The sequence below is a fragment of the Pararge aegeria genome, chromosome 3 (genome assembly GCF_905163445.1).
Source record: "Pararge aegeria chromosome 3, ilParAegt1.1, whole genome shotgun sequence".
Lineage (NCBI taxonomy): Eukaryota > Metazoa > Arthropoda > Insecta > Lepidoptera > Nymphalidae > Pararge > Pararge aegeria.
Window position 1 is genome coordinate 1,866,863 of NC_053182.1, and position 23,716 is coordinate 1,890,578.

The window sequence follows — 23,716 nt, forward strand, 5'->3', positions numbered from 1 at the left end:
AAAAAGCTGTCCAGCCGTCTAGGAGTTCAATGACATACACACGCACACAAGAAATATTTATATAAAGATAGTTTAACATATAATATTTTAAGTTTATTATATATACAATATAATAAACTAATATATACAATATAATAAACTTATATATACAATATAGGTATATATGCAATTATATATGTTTTTTTTTATGCACCACCTGCCTTTCTTTTTGAACTGTGATTATCCGGAAGAGATTGCTATGTAGCGATAATGTCGCCAAATATGTATACTTTTCGCAAAATTTTTATTTCCTATTTTTCTATGCTCTACAATAAAAGTTTATTCAATTATACATTCATAGCTTTTGAAGTCTTTTAAAAAGAGCTGCTGCTGATTTTTTTACCGGCTTCTTTTAAGTAGATTCCGCCTTTCGAACTGAGGGTAGAGTCACAACAAACAGACTTACTTGACGTTGGCCTACAAGAAATAAATGAATTTCAATTACAGTGTGTGACCAATGCACCACCCACCGCATGTAGCCATGGCTGTAGCAAAAGATTCGCTCCGATAACTTTTTATAGATAATAAATTAACTGACCAGTTTCTTTATCATCTCGTCTGTATAGCCTACACAACTACATTTCTGCGTGTACTCATTTAAAGCACAAACTCCACAGCTGGAAGATTCAATACCTAATTAAGTTCTAAGTATGTCCAAAGTCTAAGGAGAAATAAAAGCCTTATATAATTGCCATTCATATTACTGTTTTATTTTTCGAATAAACAATTTACCCTTAGGTACAGTTTTATCCAAAATATAAGGAGCCCCCGACACAAAGATAACATAGTTATAAATCTATATAATACAGATAAAAGATTTCATGGTATCTAAATTTCATTTTCAGTGAGTTACATATTATATGCTATTTTATTTCAGTAGTAATATTTCATCCTGAAATAGTTTTATTTGTCAAGAAATTCAGTAGTCCACGTAAGCTGTATATAAAATTGCCCGTCACACGTACCTAAATACTATAAACTTAATTCTTCTTCGGCATCTAGAAATTTATATCTAAACAATCCATTAAACTTAAGCCACATTTTTAATTATTAGATATCATTAGGCATGGCAAGGCAACCCTTTGAAAAACAGTCAAAATTATTTATGTTATTACTTGGGTGCTTATATTTTGGGTTGTACTGTATCTCGATAAGAAGGTACATTATATAATACAGATAAAATTCAAATAACGCGGAATAACTAGAATAACCAATCAACTAGTAACAAACTCGTAAAAGTGTTCTTGAGCTTTCATCAATTTATATTTTTGAAATCTAAATAACAAGAAAATGTTCTTGAGATGTCTATGATTTGTCTGCTAATTCATGCGACTAACGTTTTATCCATTCGGTCATTGCTCAAAAAAACAGTTAATGCACGGCGCCGTAGTGTTACGGAAGTGCTACGAAAACTAAGTTCATATATATTGTTGTAAAATTTCTGGTAAGCATTCGCAGAGGTTCTTTAGCTGTGTGCTTTCTTATTATCTAGTCCAAAGAATCCGTCTACGCTTTTATGTAGATACCAATATATTATTCGATAAGATTGACTGTATTTTGGTGCAACCGACAGACCCATAATTTATCTTTAATCTTGAAAGTACTTTTCTATTATTTTGCTTTGAGCATACAATTTTGTATTTTTTTTTTATAGCTAACTAAATCCCAAACGGTGGCATGTCATCGCCAGAAAGTATGACTGAGATTTATAATGTAAACTAAAAACTGTATAAATCCATGTGTACCAAATACAATACCAAAGTACTTATTCGAAGTACTGTAAAGTATGTTGTTATTAGTATGATCATCATCATATCAACCCATTACCAGCCCACTACGGAGCACGGGTCTCCTCCCACAATGAGAAGGGGTTAAGGCCTCAGTCCACCACGCTGACCCAGTGCGGATTGGTGGACTCCACACACCTTTGTGAACATTATGGAGGACTCTCAGGCATGGTGGAGGTTTCTTCACAATGTTTTCCTTCACCGTTGAAGCAAGTGATATTTTAATTGCTCAAAACGCACATAACTTAGAAAAGTTGCTGGTGGGATTCGAACTCGGCTCCTCAAAAGTGAAGTCGAAGGCTATCACCACTTATTAGTATAATTCTTTACTTTTCAGTATGTTTCAACAGTATTTAGTAGCATACTGATTACATATATTGATCGAAATACGCACGCCGTGCCTGTGCTGATGAAATTTATTATATTTTCGCAAGTCTGTTACGCTCGAGTCATATATATTTTCCGAACTTATAAAAACTAATTAGATTGTGCCATACGATTAATTAAAATAGTCTTTATAAGGCTAGACTTAGATGATCTATGACTTCTTTTAGCGATAAGAGCGTCTTTGCACGCTAAAATATTTATTGTTATTCTTCTTTCTTTTTGTTTTTTTTCTGTACAATAATTTTTATGTGCAATAAAGTTTTCAAACAGACAGTTAGAGTAATCATTAGACAATTTTATTTTGTTTCTACGCATGAAAAGTCGCATGACAAAACACACATTTACAGTGCAATGGTTCTTAGCTGACAACAACAAATTCCTTGTAAGGCCGCAACGCATGCCTGTATGGTACGAGTAAATTGTCTATCCATTATCTCGTCTATCATCTTTAAAAATTACGAGTGACTGGTAGAGATAATTATCTCTTGGCACGCATGCTTGCTCTTCTCGTGTAGCTTGGTGTTTTTCGAACAGCACAATCACTTATGTCCATTATCCGTGTCCTATGATAACTTAGCAACAATCATAATAGTTCATATTGTCAAGAAAATATCCATACAATTTTTAACAGATATATTGAAAATGGAAGAGGGACGTTAACTTTTTTCTTTATTTTATTTAGACTCTATAATATACATTTTACAGTCCATCCACCATCTAAACCTAGCCTTAGAATTTATATAAAAAAACGTTCCTACTATGCTAGCTCGATTATAATTTCGTTTACATATATAAGACATCAACGATTATAAACTATGTTTAGTATAAAAATCTATAGGTACAAGATTGTATATCTAAAACGGCATCTCTAAGAGTTACAAGCCCATCAGTGGCGTGCATAGAGGGTATGCACAGGATATGCAGATGATATAAAAAAAATGAAGAAAATCTCCAGTACGAGTTATAAAATTATTAAGGATAGTATGGGAGATAGGATTGGGAGCGTAGGTTCGGATCCTACCGACTGCGCCATGTAAAGACGTGTCAATGATACACCAGCGTTAGGCATGAACTGACTTTATTCTTATAACTATGCACCTCATACAATTATTATTAATTACCACAGGCATTGTGAGAGTTATATAGTATAAAGCCTACTCTAGTATTTATAACTCGTACTGAAGATTTTCTTCATTTTATATCATCTGCATAGCCGGTGCATATGCTCTATGTACGCCACTGAAGCACATAATACTATTAAATATCATGCATGCATGGCATGGCGTACATAGAATCGCGTACATTAAATTTTACTATTGTAAATAGACGTAGCAACATTCAATATTTGACTAAGCACTTTAATTAAAATTATGATCTAAAGTCGATTTGTTGAAAAGTTTTCTTCCATTCAGAACCACTAAATAAAGTATAAAATTGTATCTATGTCGGTAAATATAATAAAATAATTCATTGTCAGCGGTGTACAGCAGTATAATTAGTGCTTGGATAAATAAATATTTACTATAAAGGTTTTTTCCCTGATAAAAAAAGCTTAGGACATTTTTGTTTGAGTACATCTCAGTTTTTTTTTTAAATACATGATTCGTCCTTAAAACGAACGTCCTTAAAATGACTTCTATCATTTTTGATTTTCTTTCACTTCATTACATTTAAAAATGTGTTATTCACTCTTTTTTTGATTTAAATTAATATTTATTTACAGTAGTATGTTAAACAGTGATTTAAGATGCAAGCATGCAATGTATTAAAAATTCGTCACTTAGATACACTTTTTGCATTAAGGATAACGTATTTTGATTTTCTAATCTTTTATTTAAACAGAGAACGATTTTTAAAAATTCGGGATCGCTTGCCAATTGGTTGACCCTATTCCTCTATTGGCTTAATTGCAGCGAGAATAAATAAATTCACCCAATAAAAACAATTGAGAAAGTTATAAGTTTTGATCGTTTGTACACACACCTCTACATTGACCGTTCCAAAAATAGTGCTATCTTCCTCTAAAGAAAGCCTTAGAAATTGTAAAATTAGAAAATAGGCACCCAAATTTTCAAAAAAACAGTGAATAATCATTTACAAAGATCAGTTTATTTACCTATACCTACCTACGTAATTTTAATCACATTAATTGTTACACTTGTACCATGTACATTGCACAGTACGTGAAAATATATTTATATTATTTTTACAAAACTGACTTGTACGCGATTATACGAGAAAAAAGATGTCCAAGTTCAATAAATTTGCTAGTCCAACACTTATCGATATTTTTAATAATTCATTACATTGATATAATTCAGAAATCTCTATTTATTTGACATTTAAGTAGCATAATTAAAGAAAACTTACAGAACTATACAACAGTATTTTTGTCATAAAGTCTAACGGTTTATTTAAGTTTTTTTCCACCATTTCTATGGGAGTTGTTTCTTGAACTTTGTCATACAAATGTTACAAAACTTTAGGCCACAATTTCTTTAATTATAAGTAAGCAATAAATTATATCACATAGTCAACAATCACTTCGCCAAACTCTTCAAACTAGTTACAAGAAGGCATCTACACTTAACTGTAACCTTAGTACAAGATTTGCTTGCTCGCAATCGAGTAGTCGTTTTCACATATCAAACTATACTGTCAAAGTAAAAAGGACCTAATACGAATTCTTTTACAGTCGCAAATCCTCTACTTCTTTTACAAACGTTGTCAAAAGTCACAGCTGAAGAATTTTAAACAAATTGGAGCTTTAATGATATGTTAACAAGGTCCATTTTGCTCTGCTGTTCAAGCATGATTGAAACGACTCTTCGATTGCGAGCATGAAAATCTTTTACTCAAGGTAATATATATAAAAGACTTTAGGCCTATTCATATGGCGATATTCTCAAGCGCAGTTGACGAGCGTTTACAACTTTTATCACTAACGACGTGAACTAGATTTAGGAACGGAATAAAATGGAACCAGCCTACATTTTACGATAAATCTTAAAGGGTACACCTTAATGCTTTGCTTTCTTATATAATGCCATATAGTGAAAGCATCAGAATACATTTGGCACCGCGCGTAGTCCCGCGGAGGTCGTACGAAGCGACTAAGGAAAATCAATGGAGAACGTTACTAGTATCATCTACTGCGGGCACCAACCCCTCTGCCGAGCGTGTTGATTATGAGTTTAGTATTAGTTATCTCATAATTAGTTTACCAGTTGACTGTTATAGACAATGATATGATGCAGGCTAAAAATCCAATAAGGTTCAATAAACTGTCAAACCTCTTTCAGGACAAGTCGTTACCATCTTGGCTAGATACTTTTCAACCTCAGCTGCAGTTTCCTCCAAATTTTAAGACAGATCAGACAGACAGACCTTTATATTGTGTTTATCGGAAATTTAGTGTGGAAATGACGGTCACAGTGTTACAAAATTTTGCCTGGTGAAATTGCAGTGTACCCAGCTTGTCTATGATAAGTTTGATACGCTTCAACTGTTCGTGAAAATGCCACCGTGTCAAGGCTCTTACAACTTATATTACCCATTTGCGTTATATTATATAGGTATGCCTTCACTCTTGAATTTTATCTTTATATTATATAATAAAAACATGACCCCTTAGTAATAAACGTGACGTAGCGTTGGATTAGTTATGCAGTGTCTTGTCATGTTCTGTCATTATTAGAGAGGTGCTGTCCGTTGAACCCTGCGAAACTGCCCTGACGTTACGCCTCGTTTTTTAATGATGGGGAGGTGATACACGAATTTTTAACACTGGAATAGTCTATTAATCTCTATACAAAATTCCAAAGGTACTTTTCTGTTGCTCCATACAAACAGGGGACATACCTATCTATATGATATAGTGTCATTAAAACGACGCTGTGTGGTGGCGACAGATCAGAATACAGTTGTCACCACCCCGACTAAGGGAGTATAACGGACAACGGACAGCAGATAATGATACAATCTTGCCTTGTACAATCATTAACAACTTGTCTGCCCAGCGTTGCGATTATTGACTTTAGTCCAGCAGTGGACAGTGTTACAGGCTATCGATTGATTAAAAACGGTACTAAAGCAGTACTATACTATACTGTACTATTTATATTTATGTATTTCCTATTTATTTTCCAGTTCAAGACGCAAAGGTAAGATAGCACACGACCATAGACACACCTCATGACCAATCAACTAAACGATCGGAAAAATGTATACAAATGACTTTTGTGCTTTCCTTTTCTTCACACAACTCGGTCAAACGAGCGCCAACGATTAAGTTTTATTGGCACTTGTTAGAACGGTTACACAAAGTTCTTGGGTGTTAATTGTCGCTGATCGCACGATGTGGTGTCCCACTTTGTGACCTTGTATGATCATGGCAGGCAATAAGAGTAACGATTTTACGGGCGCAGCTATGATTTTGTTCACGAGGTCTACTAAGCCTCCCATTACATTATCAAAACGACCAATAAAGGGCCATGGCTGCTCTTTTAATACAAGATTATTTGTATGTAACGGAAGTAATTTTTTTTCTATACTTCTTTAGGAGTAATGCTGCAAAATTTCTCCAAAATTTTGGTTAACTAACCAATCAAGGGTAGAGATCACGTTAGATTATGCTACTTATATTATATTTACAAAAACAATCGTTTTTGGTTATTTTTTTTTTGAGTAACACACAAGTAGATACTTTCATTGCGATTGGCGTCTTTCAATCCTTTCCCTCGCCGTATTACGTACCAGGCTGAGGTGGCCCTAAGGCGATTTTTTTTACTGGCCAGATTAAACTTCAAGATTCTATTTAAATCTTAACTGATATGAAGATCTCTGTGATTAATGGAATGTTTAGTATTTGTGATATATGAAATTCTCGAGACTGTCTGAGCTAACGTTCCTTCAGTTGAATCAAAATTTACCTCAGGATAATTTGATTTTCCTTCGTTGTTTAAATCTGTACATCTTAAATTTATTAATATTTAGCCAACAATAGAAAAACTTGTTAATATTCATACAAATTACAAATTTATAAGTATTTAAAGCTTTTTTTTTAATTAACCATATATTGGAACTTCAAATTACCAATACGTTCGCTACTCCTTTTTCTTATATAATTTTTTGAAATATAATAAAAGTTATGGAAGCCAGTAAAAACAAAATGATACCCCAAGATGAACTTTGTAGTTATTTGAAAGGTTGGTTGTACAGAAATCTATAGAAACAAAATTGGAAGATCTAGTAAGGCTATCCTTTCACAATACACCCTGTAGAAAAGGATAGAGTCCACTTAATAAGTTTAGAGTTGTGTGTACATTTTAATGGGCACGTATGTGCAGTATTCTTGCTGGAACTATTTTATTCAGACAGAGAGAAACAAAACTTTTCTTTCTCAAAAAAAACCGTAAAGTTTTTAAAGTATTCCATTCCATTAGGTTGCAGTCATAGAATTTTGAAACTTCCTAGTTATTTTATATTAAACCTTACTTAAATGATCCATTCGAGAATGAACTTAAATATTCAGTATCAACGTCCCTGTTCTTTAAAAACTTGGTCCTATATCTTTAATCCTTTCAGCCTTTGAATTAGCTAAAAAGTATTGATCGGAAAATTGCTCATTCAGTGGAACCATTAAAGGTTACTTCATGTACTCGTAATACGAGTAAGACTATAATGTGAAAAACAACTTCATTGGGCTTACTACCATCGCTTAAAGCAGTGTTATTTTGATAAAGTGTTTAGTGTGAGAGTGTCTACCTACGTTTACCTATCTGAACGCGTGATAGTAAACAATAGGTTTATATCGATGGTTAAAAACGATTACAATTTTGGGAAACAGTAGTGTAGTAGGCACTCCTACCGCAAATCTCCTCAAAAAAGGTTTTTTGTATGAGATCGCTTGTAGTAAGGTTGCCTTTACGCCTTAAATTTCAGTTCGTATTTTATGTTATCTAATTTCGTGCTTTGCTTTTAGTTTTACATGTCTTGTCTGTATTCTTTGTTAATTAGTGTATAAAAAAGTGTTTCTTCGCCTTATCTTTTTCTCCTCCATATTTATAGAGCAGTGCGCTGGTCGTACACGATGACAGCATCGGCGTCGAAGAACTGACTTTGCGATTTGCTAAGTGCGATGATCGCCGCGTGCTCACTGCGCATGCGGTTCTTGTACTTCTTGCTGAGGTTCACCTGATGTAGGAAGGATTGTTTACGTTTAGGAATTACCGCGGCACAATTACTTAGACATAGTGGTTATGTGTCGTGGAGACTGGAGGAGACTGATATAAAATCATGGAGCCGTTCTTCAGCAACATTTTCTTTGCTATACTTCTTTGTTATCTACTGCAATCACCAGGCCAGAGTGGTTTTTTATAGTCAATAATTGATGGACCATGCTCACAGCTCACCTGCACAGGCTAGAGACAAAAATTATATCCCCCGATTATATCCACTGACATGGGATATAATTAACGTGTCCACCTGCTAAAGCATGGGAACATGGAGTAGGAGAATTTAACCCACGTTTATTATGATACATATATATTGTTTGTATATTATTTCCACTTGTGCGCCAATGCTCTGAGAGTTGATAAAGCTGTGGGAGAAGATGCATTTTTATCATTTCCCCATGAAACATGATCTATTAATTAATGTTTTAGTGTTATTTGATAACTATGCAAACGTATTAAGTAGTTTAACTTTACAAAGATGAGACTAAAAATGAAGTGCATCGCCAATCAAAATATCTGAATAAATCCTACTATAATCTGATATATGACAGGTAGAGGTACATTATGTACTGTCTCTAGACTTATCTGAAAAACCGAAATCATAATATTTTTTGAGTACTCTACTGTTACTAAAATAAATCAGAAGCAGCCATGCAAAATTAAAATCATGTGAATCCTATCACTTTGTAAGGTACGCGTCGTGTAGCGTAGGTACTATGCACGTGTCGGTCTTGTATCTTAAATAGGGTTGTCACAAGTAAACAATTGGTTTGTATGGAAAAATAAATATGCTCCATTTGCATTAATATTTCCACAGGGTGATTCCTTATAAAATATACTTTTGCATACTTCAATATTATTTCGTAATTCTGTTACACGACGTATTTATTTCAAAAGTATATGCACTTTATTTTAATGTCATTTTTGTTACGATGAACTACTAAATATTTTTGCATAGGTATCACATACTGCTAAAACACTACTAATCATCATGTTTCATTTGATAACATACTTACCACCCGCGGTTCTGACGTACACGAAGGCTAACCTCTAGGTTCTAACCGCTTATCTGGTCTCTGTCATGAACGCTAAGGTTACTTGGGTTACCTTCGCGTACAGTTGATGCAGGTCGTCCTCAGTGGACAGCGGGCGCGGCTTGGGGCGCAGGAAGGCGGGCAGCGAGCGAGTCTTCAGCGCGTCGATGCTGGCGGCGCCCTCCACCTCGTCCAGCACTGGGAGCCGACACACCGTATGTTCATCTATTCTTTACTCCACTATCCGATATATTATATTTATACCGAGATTTGTATATTGTGATATTACACAGCTTTGTTCGATATGAATCGCCAGAAAAAGTGCTAACAGACCGTGTCGTATGCAGATGCCTAGAAAATACTCATGTCCAGCAGTGGACTTCCAGGGTGATGATATAATTGAGACAACAGGTTGGCAACCTGTAGTAAAGTTTTTTTTTAAAATATTTAATTGCAATTTAGTTAGATTTAAGTTATATTAACGTAGTCATTCTATCTAGCCTATCTTAACAGTATTTTTTTGTTTTAATACTTAACATATTGGTATTTGGCCTAAATTAAAAGCATTTATTTATTTATTATTATTATTACAGTACGGTAGCAGAAAATTTATTTAATAACGTAGTTATGCTTTTTGAATACTATGCACTCATGGCAATACAGCCGCGGATTTCATCAACCAAGTTTGCCTGCAAGAGATTGCTAGCAACCACAAGGCCCTATACCTATATGGCCGTATGCCAACGGATTTTCATTTGTTTTGTTGCTAGAAATTGTTTTCTGTACGATTTTAAGTTTGTTGCACACAATAAAATGTTTCTTCTTTTTTCTACTTGGCCGCACGTGGAGAACACCCGAGGTGAAATCGGGGCTCGTGAAATAAACAGACATACCTTGATGCATCTGGCATGTGGGAATAAACCATTGCAATTCCCCAGAAAATAGATAATATAATACATATATACTCGTATATATGTATATATATATATATACGAGTATATACTCGTATATATATATATATATCGTATGCAAATATTGCATACTTGTAAAAAGACACCTGCGCTTTCATCTAACACAAAATAGAATTGAATTAAGAACATACCGCATCCTCATTCAGCCATTATTGTATGCAGTGCATTGTGTCCAAAAACAGTTAAAACGTGCCGCGTACGTCTCACTTTTCAATCGCGGAATATTGCTACAACTTTTACACTTACAACTTTTTTTACAATTTTAACATTTGATGGTGAACGCTTAGAAGAGTGCAGAGTGTGAGTGAGTGAGTAGAGTGGCTGTGCCGTGGCGGGTACTCACTGCCGCTGGACGCGTACTGCACGGCGTGGTCGCGCGGCGCGTCGGGCACGCGGTTGACGTAGCAGTGCGTCTGCGCGCGCGGCTCGCGCGAGCGCCGGCACTCGGCGTCGCCCGCGTAGCTGGCCGGGCGCGCGTGCCGCTGCACTTGGACCTCGGCGTGCTTGAGCCGGTAGCTGTCCTGGCCCGAGTAGCCGTGCCCTTCTTTTATTGTGTAATGCTCTTTGAGATATTGCTCATCTAAAAGCATACAACCCAAAAGTAGATTTAATTCCTCTGCATTATTCAGGAAGTGTTGATAGCTTAACGCACAACAAGCGGAGTGCTCAAAGTAGAAGACGAAGCCCAGTGAATAGAACTTCAGCACCACTTTTGGGGGGGCGAGTTCGAATCCCAGGTACCTCTAAATTTTCCCACTTTAATTGCGAGTCATTGAAACGTACTTTCTTACAAACCACAAGTTGCTGACGAGATTGGAGATGAGTATTAACACATTTACATTAAACCTAGTTGCTAGAAGCCGTTATAAGCACCATTGTGACAAAATAATAATCGGTTAAAGTTTAGTTGATAATTAAAGTTTATAAAACTATTCAAACCTATTAAGTCGGCAGGTACTATGATAAATGATAAGTACCTGCTTTAAATAAAGCGACAGTAAAGTATTAGTATGAAAAATGTTTACCTAGTAGGTAGGTGTGTTTTTAGCAAATTAAATGTCACTTGCTGCAACGGTGAAGGTAAACATCGTTAGGAAACCTGCTTAAGAGTTCTCCATAATGTTCCCAAAGGTGTCTGAAGTCTGCCAATCAGCACTGGGCCAGCGTGGTACGCAATGGCCTTAACCCGTTCTCATTGTGGGAGGAGACCCGTGCCCTGTAGTTGGCCGCTATTGGGTTAATATGATAAAGATGATGATGATTAAGCCAATCCATCCAACGCTCATTGCACGAAGATTCATCATCAGTGCACAAATACTTGCATAGAGAAGGTATTTTGGAGGTACGGTGGTTTGTAAAGTAATTAGTCTTAATAGATTATATAGATTTATAAGAAATATCAACTTATACATATACCTAAAGAGACTTGTCCTGATTTATCAACACACAACCTAAACCGCTGAAATGAGAAACTTTAAATTTAGATATGTTTCTTTTATAATGGAATATATAAAATTATATAGAGACCGCTTATGAGATATCTCCTGCAATACTTAAACAAACAGCATTCAATTATATAATGTTATTCTAATTTAATAAGTACCTACCTGCAAATAGGAATAAAAAAAAACTATGTAGATTTTTTTTACGAGACTTCGCGCGAAGCCCGAACTAGTCAGCTACTAATAAAAACATACAAGTAATAAAACTACCTTACCGAAAGATTTCTGATGACGCGGCATTAGGCGGCAGTAACATATAATAATTAACAGAATAACAACGCCGCAGACCCCTCCGATAAGCCAAGATAACCAAACAATTATAACGCGACCCTGGAAAATAAAAACATTCAATAATATTCGACTTTCCTTTGCAAACATATTGATTAAATATACATACCTGCAGAAACATTTCAATTTTTAACATCAAAGCGAAACTCGCTTATTTTTGATCCCCTGGTATTTCCTAACATTGTAACCTTTTGTTTTTAACTATAAGAGAACTACTTAAATCTAATAAAACTATGATATAATTATTTAATAAATTGTAAAATGCTAGTCTCTCATTTTGCGTTGCCTTTATTTTAATATTCGCGCGTGCGCGTTTTCTTCTCAGCGATTTTCGTTCTGAAATGTATTATTAGGCTGTTTTTTCTTTTTTTTTTTACTTTATGGCTTCTGAATTGAGTTAAATTTGAGTACATAGTTTTTCAAAATTACAATAATATACCTCTAAGCTCTAGATAATTTCGGATAATAAAAGTTGATAAATAAAACATTTCATTTAGCCTGTGGACAGTTCATTGACATCTGACAACGTTTCGTTACACGTTTACGTTTCCGCGGTACATAAATCTAAATAACTAGTTAAAACTCTACGAGAGTTTAGTTAAACACGAAAAATCTTCTTAACTGGGCATATTGTATCATGTATCAAATAGTCAATTTCTTACTACTTTGTACTTCAGTGCCTAAATTTAATGATTTAACAATAAGTTGACGTAGGTATATTAAATCGACTTTGTGTGAAAATTACGAAATTATAAAATGAAACGTTAATGCAGTACTTTCAACTTTGTACATCTAGCGTAATTTTTTGAAAAATTAAAAACATTAATCTTTACTTTTTAAAAGCCAGTTTCTCATTGGTTTCCTTCCTGACTATTGTATCGAAGTTGTTATCAATCGAGATTTGAGTCCCGCTTGCTCAGCTAACATCAGCTGGTAATATCGTACGATATAATTCACGTCACAGCTGAATAATAAACATCCGTCATCTGAGGTTATATTATTGTTAGATTGCGTAAAAAAGTAGGATACAGTTTATAATTTTATTATATCATCGAGTATTGTCTGTCGCGCCGCTCGTGCACTGTGTGTGTTGTTTTATTACATCAACATGTCCGATATAAAATTGTGTTTATTCTCAGTGTTTTTATTTTGCTTATTGGCTCGAAATTCCTTTGGACTGTCGCCGGTTATTCTGAGTGAGTACTAATTGCATTATCTTGTGTGGGTTTAACATGTGAAGCTTTAAGATATTCCTTCGTAATCTATTTCTGTAACATTGTGGTACCCCAGCTTTTAATAAATTAATTCTCTTTATAATTTGTTAAACCTGACAATTTTGTATAAAAACATAAAATAATTATATTTAATGATTTTATATTTTTGTCCAAATAAAGAATTATTAATACTAATTGAAACAACTTCATATTATGTTCAATATGGAAGTCTTTATTTATATAATATAAAAATATCCAATACCTATTTATCTTTATTAATTATCATTATTTTTTAATTAATCTCTTAAAAGTGTGTGTAATTGTAATTATTAATTTAAAAATTACTTTTTTGCAATAAATTTTTGTAATCAATTGATAAAATTAAATTCCAATTTTTATTATAACTTTACAGTACCAGGTGATGGTGGCAGCCAATTAGAAGCTAAATTAAATAAGACAAATGTAGTCCATTACATCTGCGCAAAGACATCTACAGATTATTACAACATTTGGTTGAACCTTGAGCTTCTAGTTCCTTTCGTCATTGATTGCTGGGTAGACAACCTCAAGCTAGAATATGACAATGTTACGAGAACTACTAGAGACCCTCCTGGAGTTGATATACGTGTTCCGGGGTGGGGAAATCCAGAACCAGTGGAGTGGCTGGACCCATCCCATGATTCAGCTGGGACATACTTTAATACTATTGGTGACGCTCTAGTCAAGAATGGTTATGTAAGGAATGTGTCATTAAGAGGTGCTCCATATGATTTCAGAAGAGCACCAAGTAAGTCATATCATACCTTTTTTAAATTAATAAATAAATAATAATCATTTTTAACTGTAACTACACACACATGCAGGTTAGCACCTACTTCTAGTTGACTGGGGATGACACACACAATGTCGCAGTATTTGTTTCTTGCACACCCTGTGAAGTGTTGCCCGGTATATAAGCAATGGTTTCACTTACCACAAGGTGGGCCATCTGCTTGGTGCAACAATTATTAGTGTTAAAAAAATTTAAAGTTCTCGTAAAACTAAAAACACTCCTGTATACCTTAGTTTTGATTTTTATCCAAAATGTTAATGTCATTTTACAAACTTTGTTTTTACCATTGGACATTGTATATGTGGACATTGTATTGTTCACAAATCTTGTCTTAGCTTTGAACTAAACTAACTGTCAACTTAGTTTATTTATTTACAACAGAATTGCCTCATTATTACTTGATGATAATAAATATATAAGATAAAAATGTGAAATTATGTAAAAGCTGTAAATGAAATTATGTATTTCTTTCTTTGTACCTGTAACCTAACCTAACCATACTGACAAACAAATACCTTTCAGATGAGAATGGGGAATTCTTTGTTAAGCTAAAAACCCTTGTGCAGGAAACATACACAATGAACAACAAAACTCCAGTGACATTGTTGACGCACAGTATGGGAGGTTCCATGGCACTGCACTTCCTAAGGCTGCAGACACAGTCTTGGAAGGATCAGTACATAAGGCGGATGATCTCTCTGTCAACCCCCTGGGGGGGAGCTATGAAAGCACTCAAGGTATTTGCTATAGGTAAGTAACACAGGGTGGAAGTCAAGAGATTTAAATAGCAAGTGGCACAAGACTCAGGAAATCCTTGCATACAGTTGTATAATTGGTACATCAGAAAGATGTTCCTAGTGTAACTCCTGGGGGAGCTGTGAAGGCTCAAGGTATCTGCATATTTATATTATAAAAAAATATATATACTTTTTTTCTGATGAAGTTTCATTAATCCAAAAATATGTTGTCTTACCTCAAACTTGACGGGTTTTGACGGCCGATTGGCGCAGTGGGCAGCGACCCTGCTTTCTGAGTCCAAGGCATATAGTTCGATTCCCACAACTGGACAATATTTGTGTGATGAACATGAATGTTTTTCAGTGTCTGGGTGTTTATCTATCCCTACTAATATTATAAATGTCAATGTAAGTTTGTTTGTTACGCTTTCACGCAAAAACTACTTAACCAATCCTCATGAATCTTTGTACACATATTCTTGGAAGTGTAAGAAGTAAGCTTGGTTCCTTGAGGAGTGGGGATGAGTGTTTGACGATTTAACTCATAACTCCGACAAATTATAACCGATTTAAATAATAAGTTTGACCAAAATTTTGCCCAAACTGTGGTTGGAGATAGAGGACAGAACTCCTCAGCGGACAACAGCAAACCCCTTATTTAATGCTTAGCGATATTGAATACTTTAATTTTTTTTAGATCTACAACTAAGTTTAATGCCACATCCAAAAACAAAATCAAACGCAGACGAAGTCGCGGGCAACAACTAGTATATTATAAGTATTTGTGTATATTATAGATAGAAATTATTCATCAGTTATCTTAGTACCCATAACACAAGCTACGCTTATTTTGGGACAAGATGGCGATGTGTGTATTATCATAGTATTTTTATTTAGTGTAGCGAAAGTGTTTGTTTCGTTTGGATAAACCACAGCAAAGATAGCTTGTATTCTGTAGAGCTATCTAATGATATCTGCCATTTTCTTGTACTATTTTTGTGATTAACGTAAAAATTGCCAACTGAAGACAGACAGATTTGAGAAGTTTTGTAAACCGAAAAGTTTCCAATGTGTTTAAAATAACAATAAACCATAGTTAAGAGAGGCAGTTTAATAACATATAAATATGTTATTGTAGTCTTTTCTTGATTCAGATTCAAGTCATCATGACAATGCAATATTTCATATACAATGTAATAATATTATTTTAAGGAAAACCGCAACCTCATTCAGGTTTTAATCTGAGAATTTTCTTATAATTGATAATTGAAACTTAAATAGGTACACTAGTATAGGTATGTTTTTATGAAAAACTTAAAATGTCGACATCAATTGTGAATAGTTAAAAGTTATCTTCACCCTAATTTCTATTGTCTGACTAACAGGCCTCTCGAGAATAGAAGGGATTTGGAGTGATATATTATACCAGTTTTCCACCGCGACTTCGTCCGATGTCGCGGACTTTTTTGTAGAAGTTTTAAAGAGGACACATTCCTTCATACATTATATTGGTAACTTTAACTAAAGCTCACAAAATCTAATAATCTTTTCCGTTTTGCAGAATTTTTCATTGATGCTCCGCTCCTATTGGCCGTAGCGTTATATAGCCTTAATCGGTAAATAAGCTATCACATCACAAAAAGATTTTTCCAATACAAACCAGTCCAAAATGTTGTTTCCAATTCGAACCATCTCAGATACTGAGATGAACGCTTTCAACCGCTTTATCATATTAATAGATATACTTAGATAAAGGACAAAAAAAAAGATTTCTCTAACAGATAGCATACGCCTCGGTGTGTTCTTTGATTTACTAATAAGCCAGCTAGCGCCGCTATGGTCCAGTCAAGATGAAAAGGTTGATGACACTTTTTCACTCATAGATAAGACATACTTAAGTATGCTAAAGATGATAAAGTAATGATGAATGTAGTTAATAATATTCTTGTTGACTATTGTTACAGTCTGTAAGCCTTCATACTCACTTGGCGGGTAAACAGATCTGTTTTGTTTAATCGAACAAGCTTATAATCGTGTTTTCCTATTTACTGTGATTATTTTTATCGCAATCTACTCGTCATCCTCAATATATAATAGCTAGCCCGCAACTTCTTCCGCGTTAGTTACTGTATTTTTCTACAAATCTCGCAGGAACCGTCAGTTTTCTCGGGGATTTTTCGTACGTAGTAATAACTACTTTAATCATCACTAGTTTTCTCAGCGCACGCCAAGTAATGAGATTTATAGGCAAAATTTTGCTACTTGCAGTTACATTATTTTAATTTACTTAAGGACCATCATGTCCCATTTAAAAAAAATAATTTACAGCCTATGTTACCTCCTGATAATTTAGCTTTCTTTGGCAAAGAAAATGCTAATATCGGCCCAGTTCTTTCGTAGCCTTTTCGGTACAAACAAACAAAGAAACAAATATTTCTTCTTTATAATATTAGTATAGATATCCTACTATATATATATTATGAGTGTGAAAGTGTGGATGTGTGTTACTCAATGGCTCACGCTGAAATGGCTGAACGGTTTTAGATGAAATTTGGCACGCATGTAGCCTTTGACATAGAGAAGAACATTAGGTTATTTTTTATCCTGATTCCTTGAGTAGTTTCTGAGGGAAATTTGGTATGCATGTCACCTATGCTATGGAAAAGGACATGCACTTACAAGTACATATAAGTACATATATGATATAAGCATCATAATATATTTATATGATATATTAAAATTATTGATTCTGTAAACTATAAATTAATGGCTTCTGGCATTCTGCTTCTGTTCTATACCTCACATTTACGCATAAGATAAAATAAACCACTTTGCTTTCCAGGTGATGACCTCGGCTCACTTATGCTGAGTCAGAGCACTCTGCGCGCAGAGCAGATTACCTGTCCCTCTCTGGCGTGGTTATTGCCGTCTAAAAACTTCTGGAAGCCTTCGGAAGTGCTCGTGCAAACAGACAAGTTCAATTACACCATTAACGACCTTGAGAAACTTTTTAAGTAAGTAAAAAACCGGCTTACAGCGAGTCGGACTCGCGCTCGTAGGATCCGTACCATATCTATAAAAATGGCAAAAATGTATAGGGGTCCTAAATACACATTTTAAGTCTGTTTGTAGTATTTGTTGTTATAGCAGCAACAGTAATACATCTTCAGCGAAAATTTCAACTGTCTAACTATAATGGTTCATGAGGTATAGCCTAGTGACAGACGGACGGACAGACAGGCGGAGTCGTAGTAATTGTGTCCCGTTTTACCCTTTGGGTACGAACCCTAAAAATTATCCGAGGAGGGCTGTGAACCGGTTGTGGTAGCGCTTTTTGAGAAAAGCTTATGTTCAGTGGACGTTCACAGGCTGGACTGATGATGAAAAATTATGTACATTATCGTTTTTAGCGTTACAACCCTGGTACAGCTTCTTCGACTGTCTTCCCATTGGTTTCGTTAAGCAAGGTTACTCGAAAGTTAAGTAAATAAAAGACATTATTGTTTCGAAATCAAATGCGATTTGGTCCTTCGAGCCGGATCGAAGCAAAGATAAAGATCCGCTTATATTAAAAAGCTATAGCAAATTAATTAACCTATACCCTTAAATGTTTAACTCAGCATCGTACAGGAATGCGTATAACGGTACGCTTGTTCATTTAAGAGTTCCTTAGTTCCTAATTTGGCGCCAACCAGAAAAATATGTTCCGTCTTAAAAAAAAATACGAAGAATCTAAACTTTTATTTCCTCCTTGTTATCAGAGGGAAAATTATTCTGAAAACATATTATTGTGTGCAGTGATTTGGACGTGCCAAACGCTTGGGAGATGCGCAAAGACACGGAAAAGTATTCGAGTGATTTCTCCGCACCGGGCGTGGAGTTGCACTGCCTCTATGGGTACAACATCTCCACTGTAGAGAGGTGAGCGCAAATTTTATTTTAAACAACATTTATTCATTCATCTAGTATACCAACAGTCGGTTTTGCCGCAAATTGAGTAGGCAAGATATTATCATAGCTCTTCGTCTTTGCTCCGGACACATTCCACTGAACAGATTTGATACTCAGAATCCTCCGGATTCTCCTCCCAATTGTCCACACTATGGCATAAGGGGGAGGGACTGTGTTGATGTTGATGTTGGAAAAGAGCAACTACTGAGTTTCTTGCCGGCTCTTCTCGGTAGAATCTGCATTCCGAACCGGTGGTAGAGTCACACAAACATACATACTTGACGTTTCAAAAGTGCTTATAAAGTAGGCCTACTTGAAATAAATGAATTTGAATTTGAATTTGAGGTATATATATCATGGAATTCCGCAAGGTAACGCCTGCTTTTTTTTTCTTTTGGCGTAACACAGATTAGCCAATGCCAGGTGTATATATGTTTAATAAAAGTTAGGGAACCTTAAAATATAAAACATCAGGGGAAAATGACTGAAGAAAAGGGCGGGAAAATTCACACATAGGGGACGCGGCCCCCCGAGCCCTTCCTCAAATCTACCGCAAACTCCCCCCGAAAAGGACCGGTGGCCTCTATACCGCACATACCACACAGCAAGCCGCCTATAAAAACAAATTTTAAAATTGTATAATATTTTAAAAGAACTCATCCATACAAACAGCCAACCGCTATGAGAACGACATCAACACGACAACACAAACAACACCAATCCTCCCCAGAACGAGTTCAAAATAAATTAAAAGAAAAATCACAAAAAACCGCGTCCGCCATGCACGAAGCCTCCCGCCTTTTTTCCGTTTACCAACGCCTGCTTCTATCCAATAATGTAAATGTTCCAGGCTGGTGTACAAGCCTGGGACCTGGCTAGACGGATCCCCGACCCTGCTAACAGGCGACGGCGACGGCACGGTGAACCTTCGCTCGCTCAACGCTTGCGAGCGCTGGGCCAAGCGTCGCTTCGGATTTTCGCTCAACAAGCGGCCCCTGAAGTCCGTCCCGCTAGCCGGCGCCGAACACCTAAAGATACTGCACGATCCGCGTGTCACAGACTACATCACTACTGTTATGAAACACGATTAGTCAGTATAAGCCAGCACCTAAATAAATCCCTAGGTTGTAAGAACACTTAAAGATTCCCAGGATAAGATCAATCCAGGATCGAATAACCAAAGTTATCCGTTATTTTCATTAGGCGCAGCAAATTGTGAAGATTGTCGTGCTTAAAATTCATTGCCGTTATCAGATGTCAACGATTCTGGCACACCTTCTTAAGACATATATTGTGGGCAATCATATTAGTACTATTGTTTTGATAGACCTAACCTTGATCATCACACAATTCAACCAATTGCTGAGATAGGTCTTTTGTAGGTTTTTCCACAATTCTCGGTTCTGGGCCGCTTGCCTCCAGCGGTTCTAAGCGACTCGCCTGATGGCGTCTGTCCACCTCGTTGGACGCCGACCTACGCTGCGTTTACCGGTGCAAGGTTTCCATTCCAGCACCTTAAGACCCCAACGTCTATCGGCTCTCCGAGCTATGTGCCCACCCATTGCCACTTCAGCTTCGCGATTCGCGATGGAGCTATGTCGGTAACTCTAGGTCTAAGGATCTCATTTCTGATTCGATCACGTAGAGATACTTCTAGTAAAGCTCTCTCCATCGCCTGCTGAGTGACTCTGAGCCTTCTTATGAGGACCTAACCTAAGAGGGCCTGTATTGGTGAATATCTACAGAATTGGAGGACAAAGGTCTTCATGGACAGCTGCAAAACTCATCCAATTAGTTCAGTCACATAGATGCCAGTTCTGTACTTTATGTGCAATAGGGTTAAGGAAATCTCAGTAATTTACCATATTAGAATAATGAAACTGTGTTGTTTTGGTGGTTGTTTCAATAAAATATGTAGATAGTGTATAAGATATGGAAAGGCTATGCAGAATAATTTTTTTTTCGGTGCGGATATTTTAATGTGTTATACATGAATCAAATTGATAAACATAATTTTTTTTATTTTTATGATTTACTTAACGATACAGAAATTAACGGATACAAAAGATTTGTCCCCGGAAAAGATAACTATGGGCACCCTACAATAGCTCTCAGCTGTTAACTTGCGATCAACGTTCTCGCACTCGGTCCTATCTTCGCAGATATACTTAACATGTTAATAAAATACAATTGATAATAGTCAATAATGCCTCCGGAATCAAAACAAATATTTCTCAGCAGTTTGTTTTTGAATTAGTTTTTAAGAAACAAAAAAATTGAAACACGTTTAAAAAAAATGCTTTATTTACTATACTTGATCCATCTACGGATCCGGATAACGAAGTGTTAAATATATGTACAGTGCATCGATCAGACAATATATCGATGAATCAGTGCGGTCATCTTGCAAGAACCTTAATATGATTACGTCACTACTAGTTAAATAGTCTTGGTTCTAATCTGTAATAATTAGGTCCACGTATTATTTTGACGGCCGATTGGCGCAGCGGGCAGCGACCCTGCCTGCTGAGTCCAAGGCCGTGGGTTCGATTCCCACAGCTGGAAAATGTTTGTCTGGGTGTTTTTCTGTATATGATAAGTATTTACGTGTATTATATTCATAAAAATATTCAACAGCTATCTTAGTACCCATAACACAAGCTATGCTTACTTTGGGGCTCGATGGCGATGTGTGTATTGTCGTAGTATATTTATTTATTTAGTTGACATGAAAACTATAGTCAATATCCGAATCGGCATTTCTTTCTTGTTAATAAAAGCATGGTCATCTAGCATCCCAGTAATAAAAAAATCGCCATGTCGGTAGATTGCAAACATATTGCTCCATCATTGATTTAAATATTTTTAGACGTTTTGGGTGACTTCCTTTTTTTAATCTAGGATATTTTCTGTTCAGTTACCGAGTAATTAGTCAATTGGGAGAGATTAATAGAATTGTATCAGCAATCCTATGTGCAATAAACACTACCTATATGTATATATAATACATTCAGGTATCAGTACTATCTGAGGGGATCGTTTGTTTGACCACATTAATCTCAGAAACCATATTTTTGCCTTTTTTGAGGAAGATTTTATTTTACTTTTTTTCAATAAAAGTACGTATGTTTTTTAAACTTTGGTAATGGAAACTATGACACATTTTACCTGTTATACATATTTCATACCACGTGTAAATGAAAACCGAAAAAATACTACAGAGGCTTTATTTATAGGTACTTTATTTAATGTCTCTGAGACTTATCTGTGAAACCGAGAGTAAACAATTGCCATGTTTTACTGAAAGAAAGCAGATACAGCCCTAACGCAACATGCAAAAGTAAAATCCAGTGTCTGTTACTTTATTAGGTTCGCGTCACATAGCGTAGGTACTATGCACGTGTAGGTCTTTTATCTTCAAGTGGGTTGTCAGAAGTAAACACTGAGATTTTTTTTAAATTAGTTTGTACGGAAAAATAAAGGTTCTTTTGATTTAATATTTTTACAGGGTGATTACATAATATAAGATTCACTTATGCACCCTTCAACAGTATATCGTAATTCCGTTACATGTTGTATGTATAGTATAACAGTTTATTGGCATCAGTTTTGGTGTTACTTGTTTCAAGTTACGATTGAAAATATTTTTAAACTGAACGATATTTAATTTCTGCTTTCTAGCGGTAAAAATACATGTGCCAGATATAAAAAGTCCAGCTAAACTAGGTCCACGTTTGTGCCAAATTGCATTACAAAAAAAAAAAATTGGTTGTCTGTAAAGTCGGCTTACTGGCGATAGTTGAACGTGACAACGTCGTAAGAAAATACTGATGAAATGGTTGCATTTTTCAAAAGAAAATTTAAATTTTATTTGTTTGATAAATATTATCGTTGCTATAAATAATTGACACCACATTCACTTTTCACTGCACTTCATCCTTGCCGAAAACATGTAAATGTATTATTGTATAGAAGCTGTCCACGCGGACGCATCGCTCACTCAAGTAGGAGAGAGACAGATGTCGAACGCGGATAAATGAAGCTCTCTTTAGGCAACTTCTTTAGACGTTTTACGTTTATAGACAAACTGACGTGCGCTGTCAGTTGTGTTTTGATACTGACGGCTAGATTATTCTTTTGATTTTAAAAATATTGTTTTATCGATAAATATTACAATTCTATACTTATTATCCTATTTCGGACTAACAGAAATCTAACAAATCAAAAATAACCAAAATCGGTCCATCCTTTCTCAAGTTACTTTAGTGGTGTAACTAACACTACTTTGTTGTATATATATATATTAATAAAAACCATAAATTAATATATTAAAAATACATGAAATATCTCCCGAGATGAAATTTGGCGGAGAGGACATAGGCTACCCTTTATACTAAGAAGCTAGTTAACAATGACCCTACTGTGTTAGTTTATCTACCTATATATATCTAACACATTTTAACGAAGAATTCTTGTTTAATTGTACCTGTTAATATAATCTGAATCTCGGAAACGGCTCTAAAGGTTTTCATGAAATTCAGTATGCAGGGGGTGTCGAGGGCGAGAAAATAATCTGTACAGGTTTCATTTTTAGAAAACGTCGTTTTATCCGTGTTTTGACGCAATTAAAAAAAATCTAGAACATCAAAGTAAATTTCGCCTCTATCTACAAGGTTATAATAGTTCTGTTGGGAAATCAGGCGGTTCCGAAACCAGAAAACCCCGGTTCGAGACCAGT

General features: G+C 35.4%; 2 protein-coding genes across 2 annotated transcripts; one reads left to right on the forward strand and one right to left on the reverse strand.

Annotated features, from left to right (window-relative positions):
- Window positions 1–8,174: 8,174 nt before the first annotated feature.
- LOC120637202 lies at window positions 8,175–12,477 on the reverse strand. The gene is made up of 5 exons (XM_039908902.1): window positions 12,354–12,477; window positions 12,172–12,286; window positions 10,798–11,034; window positions 9,557–9,681; window positions 8,175–8,408 (listed from the first exon to the last, which is right to left on the reverse strand). Exons 1-5 carry the CDS (start codon window positions 12,378–12,380, stop codon window positions 8,277–8,279), a joined length of 636 nt encoding a protein of 211 aa, XP_039764836.1. The 5' UTR covers window positions 12,381–12,477; the 3' UTR covers window positions 8,175–8,276.
- A 562-nt stretch (window positions 12,478–13,039) lies between these two features.
- Window positions 13,040–20,444, forward strand: LOC120637321 (phospholipase A2 group XV-like). Its single transcript, XM_039909110.1, has 6 exons — window positions 13,040–13,440; window positions 13,871–14,245; window positions 14,813–15,040; window positions 17,870–18,041; window positions 18,826–18,948; window positions 19,829–20,444. Exons 1-6 carry the CDS (start codon window positions 13,353–13,355, stop codon window positions 20,067–20,069), a joined length of 1,227 nt encoding a protein of 408 aa, XP_039765044.1. The 5' UTR covers window positions 13,040–13,352; the 3' UTR covers window positions 20,070–20,444.
- The last annotated feature ends 3,272 nt before the right edge of the window (window positions 20,445–23,716 follow it).